The sequence below is a fragment of the Artemia sp. Qi Xiang Cuo genome, chromosome 20 (genome assembly GCF_049724085.1).
Source record: "Artemia sp. Qi Xiang Cuo chromosome 20, ASM4972408v1, whole genome shotgun sequence".
NCBI classification, from domain to species: domain Eukaryota; kingdom Metazoa; phylum Arthropoda; class Branchiopoda; order Anostraca; family Artemiidae; genus Artemia; species Artemia sp. Qi Xiang Cuo.
In genome coordinates, this window is record NC_142813.1 from 30,824,902 (window position 1) to 30,828,872 (window position 3,971).

At 32.5% G+C, this 3,971-nt stretch overlaps 1 protein-coding gene across 1 annotated transcript; it reads right to left on the bottom strand.

The window, feature by feature from the left end:
* Window positions 1-1,576: 1,576 nt before the first annotated feature.
* Window positions 1,577-2,716, bottom strand: LOC148940082 (uncharacterized). The gene has a single exon (XM_089106072.1). The coding sequence runs from the start codon at window positions 2,714-2,716 to the stop codon at window positions 1,724-1,726; it is 993 nt and encodes a 330-aa protein (XP_088962198.1). The 3' UTR covers window positions 1,577-1,723.
* Between the last annotated feature and the right edge of the window lie 1,255 nt (window positions 2,717-3,971).

Sequence of the window (3,971 nt, forward strand, 5' to 3'; positions counted from 1 at the left end):
ATGTAATTTTATACATTTTCTCGTTTGTGGAGAGCAGAGCTAGTACAAAAACGATAGAAAAAAAATACAAAAAAAAACAATACGTCATATTACTAAAACAAACACAACTGTTCTTGCATGTATTTCTTACTAAAGAATTAAAATTGACATACAACTCCAACCTACCGCCAATACAAGCTGATTTGAGACAATACTAACTTAATAACACCAATTATCACAGAATAGGGGGCAGGGAGTGCATAAAAATCACATCCAAACAATTAAAAAACAATAAAAATAATAAATGCAAGTGATCATCCTCAAGCAAATTAACTTTTTATTTTTAAAGCATTGACTGAGCAACATTTTGAGCCGAGATCAAATGGGAGTAAGTGATAACGTTACACATATAAATACTAAATATTTCGACCCAATCAAAGAAACCAAAATCAAAGGAACCATACACTGCACTGTAAATCTTGATGTCTCATATTTTGCCAAGGGATTAATTGACGAGACCCAGATCGAGTAGAAACGGGCATTTTGGGATATAAAGAACACAAGTTCATTTTATAAATAATATTTATGTAGAGCTCCACGGTCTCATAAAAGCTCACACTAAAGCTCACCAGAAAACTATCAACAATATTATATAACGATTCTCTAATATGTTTATTTGGCAAAAGAGAAGGAGACGTTAGAAATGACCTAAGGACATGAGCAGCCCCATTGTGCATCTTTTGAAGTAGAATATGATTAGACCCAAACGTATCTAGGTAAACCAATTCCACATAATAAAAATGAGATTGTACTAAAGTGAAATAAAGTGACTTAAATGTAGAGTAAGGAACTAAGTTTTTCAACCGGTTTAATACCAACGAACTGTGATGCTTTCACAAGAAAAAAATTGACGTGATCCTTCCAAGAAAGATTCTCTTCGATAACCACACCTAGATTACGAAATACATAGGCCTATTACTCTTCATGGATGATAGGCCGTCTTCAAGCATAACGCAAATGTTAGTTAGTTTTTGAAAACCTGCACCCAACTCTACGATAAATAGTAAGTTTAATAGTAAATAGTAAATGTCTCGTATCCTAGGTACTGAAAATTAGGTTGGATAACATGCACTCAAGATAAAACAGCAGAGATGACAGAACTGAACATGTCAAATATACAAACATTGTGATTTTTTGTACCAATTCAGTTCCAACACAACAAATATAAACAGCAAGAACAGAAAAGAAACCTTGAGAATTGTAAGCTTAGACTTAAAAAAACTAAATTAAAAATACTGGATGAAGGAACGTTAACGACATTACCCTTAATAAACAGATCACTTTGCATACTCCTGATTCTGATATCAGACTGATAAAAACACTTATATAAACAACAAACTAATTACTTGAAGAATAATATTTAAACGATTTTAATATTTCTCTCAACTGATTTTTGTCTCCTTTTTTATTTCTAAAAAACGACTCCTTTTTTATCGCTACACCACCAGCAGAAGTTTTCTAGGGTGTTTAAAAATATAAAAATTGCTTTTTTGGTTTGTTTTTTTGTTTATTGGTCTGTTTGAAAAAAAAACTTTTTGGTCTGCTTATCTATTACCATTTTGACTAAAAAAATCTTGTTAGTTTTGTCATTGCATATGGCAATATTAACCTACTTTTCAAAAGTGATTTAGAACCTATTCAGGCATTAAATCCATATCTCTAACAAAAAACATTTGATCTACAACTAGCAGAAGTGCCAATCTTTGTGGTTTTCGGGTCTGCATTTGACTGGGCAAGCTTTGTCCACTGTGTTATTTTGTATGTTACCAACAAATGTGAGAAACTCTCTTTTAGTAGGAAATGGTCGAATTTCGCTCTTGCCCAACACTTTAAAACTCCGACAGAAGTAAGCATCATGAACTATACTGCTATTTCTGACATCATCCCAAAATATTTCTGCAAGCAGGTTCTGGTCTGTGTTTTTGTTTTGATCCCCTATAGAGCGATGTATCAATTCTGAAGCGCATTTCCGGATTTCTCTGCTCTGTTGACCTAACTTGACGCCAAACATGCCTGCTAAAATTTCAACTCCATGGTAATAATGGTCTCGCATAACATGGTACAAATGAGGCGACTGAAGCCATTCATTGACTGCTTGTACTTCTCGTAGCAGCATTATTGAATCGGTATCTCTAAACATTACTACCTCAATAGTTGGGTCAAGTAAGGCCAAGTATCTCCAAACTCTTGGATTAACATCTTGAAAATCAATTGAAGTATAATCGGAATCTAAAGAACTGATATTACAAAATTGTATATTAGTTGATTCTAGATTATGAATGAGTTCTGATGGTAGATTGTGATAGATTCTAAGGACCCATCCTGGGTAATACCTCTTAGCAAAAAAATATAAGTTTTTCATCATAGGTCCAAAATATCTAGATTTCCAATATGAATCCTTCCAGTCACCAAAAAGGGAGAATGATATAACATTATTACTGTCTCTACTACCACCACATGTAATATTTGATGACAATAAACTTTTTACATTTACGCTTTCTGCATTGTCTGGTTTATCTCTAACCTCGTTATATAAACTTGATGGCTGAAGTACTAGTGTTTCAGGAACAGCATTCTTAACCAAAACCACCTGATATAATTCATCGGCACCACTATGTTGATAAAAAGCGTGGGAAACCAAAAATACTATCACAATCAGAGTAAAGCTAAATAACATGAATGTTATTTTTAAAAATAGTCTTGAGAATTTGGACATTTCAGCACCAGCTCTTATTTTAGGAGGCACCAGTAGCAGCAATGAGTAACAGTAGCGTAATGAGTAACTTAAGCGCTCAAATAAAATAGAACTTTTTTTTAATTTTCTGGTATTTTTCTAGCTTCAATTCAAAGAGTAGAATTATTACAAAGACATTATAAATATTTTTGCAGTTTACATAACAAACTTAGATACTTTAAATTCAAAACCGGATCAATACAAAAAGTTGAATAGCTTTGGCACGTTTTTTTCAGTTTTGGCACGATTTTAACAACACTGAGATTGTAAATTCTATCTTCTTACTAAATGAATCTACATAATATTATACAGACGACACTGAGATAACAAGTCCATTTTCTAGTAAGTAAATATAGATAAGGTTATGTCGATGTTACGATTCAGACAACACTGAGATCGCAACATGATCATCTTCCAGCCTAGTAAAATAAGATTATACAGATCGTCAATTTTGGCACGATTCTGATAACACTGAGATTGAAACATGTCCTTCTTCCTACTGAGTTAGACAAATCTTTGATTTGTCTAACCGTACTTTCTATGGAAAATAAATATTTGATGGCAGCTCAATAATCAATTTTATATATTTTCAAGGAAAATATTACAACTGTAATATTTATGGATTCTAGACAACAAGGAATGAGTACAATAAACACCTCAGAGGATAGCTCTAGCTCGATTCAAAAATTATCGAACTTTAAGCAAGTTCTTGATGTCGTAAAAGAAAATTGTAATAAGCTAGACAATATCAAAAATCAATTAGGAAGTCTTACGACAAGGGTCGATAATCTGGAAAAAGACTATTCGCTACTTAAAAATAAGATAAATAATCCTGAACTGAAAATTGGAAAGAATGAAAATAATACGTCTTGCCTCAAATTGCAAATAAAAACATGTACCAATGAAATAATGAAGCTAAGAAAAAAAATTCAGTTTGTATGGGTGAAATTGTGAGAATGGAAGCTGCTGAATTAGAAAACAATGTTATTATATGCAATGCTGTGTGCGAGGACAATGATAACGCTAAAGTTTTATTCACATAGGTAGGTCACTGTGGATTAGAAATGCCGGATGTAAATTTAACGATCTACTATAGAAATTTTAAATAAAGAGAAACAAGAAAAATTGGGGATTTTATAGGCAAAATTAAAATACTGAAAAAACAAAGCGAAAATTTCGAGAGGACAAACGCCTCTCT

Bases quoted from the DNA above. Each gene is read 5' to 3' on its own strand.
- LOC148940082 (XM_089106072.1), bottom strand. From the start codon at position 2,716: ATGTTATTTAGCTTTACTCTGATTGTGATAGTATTTTTGGTTTCCCAC.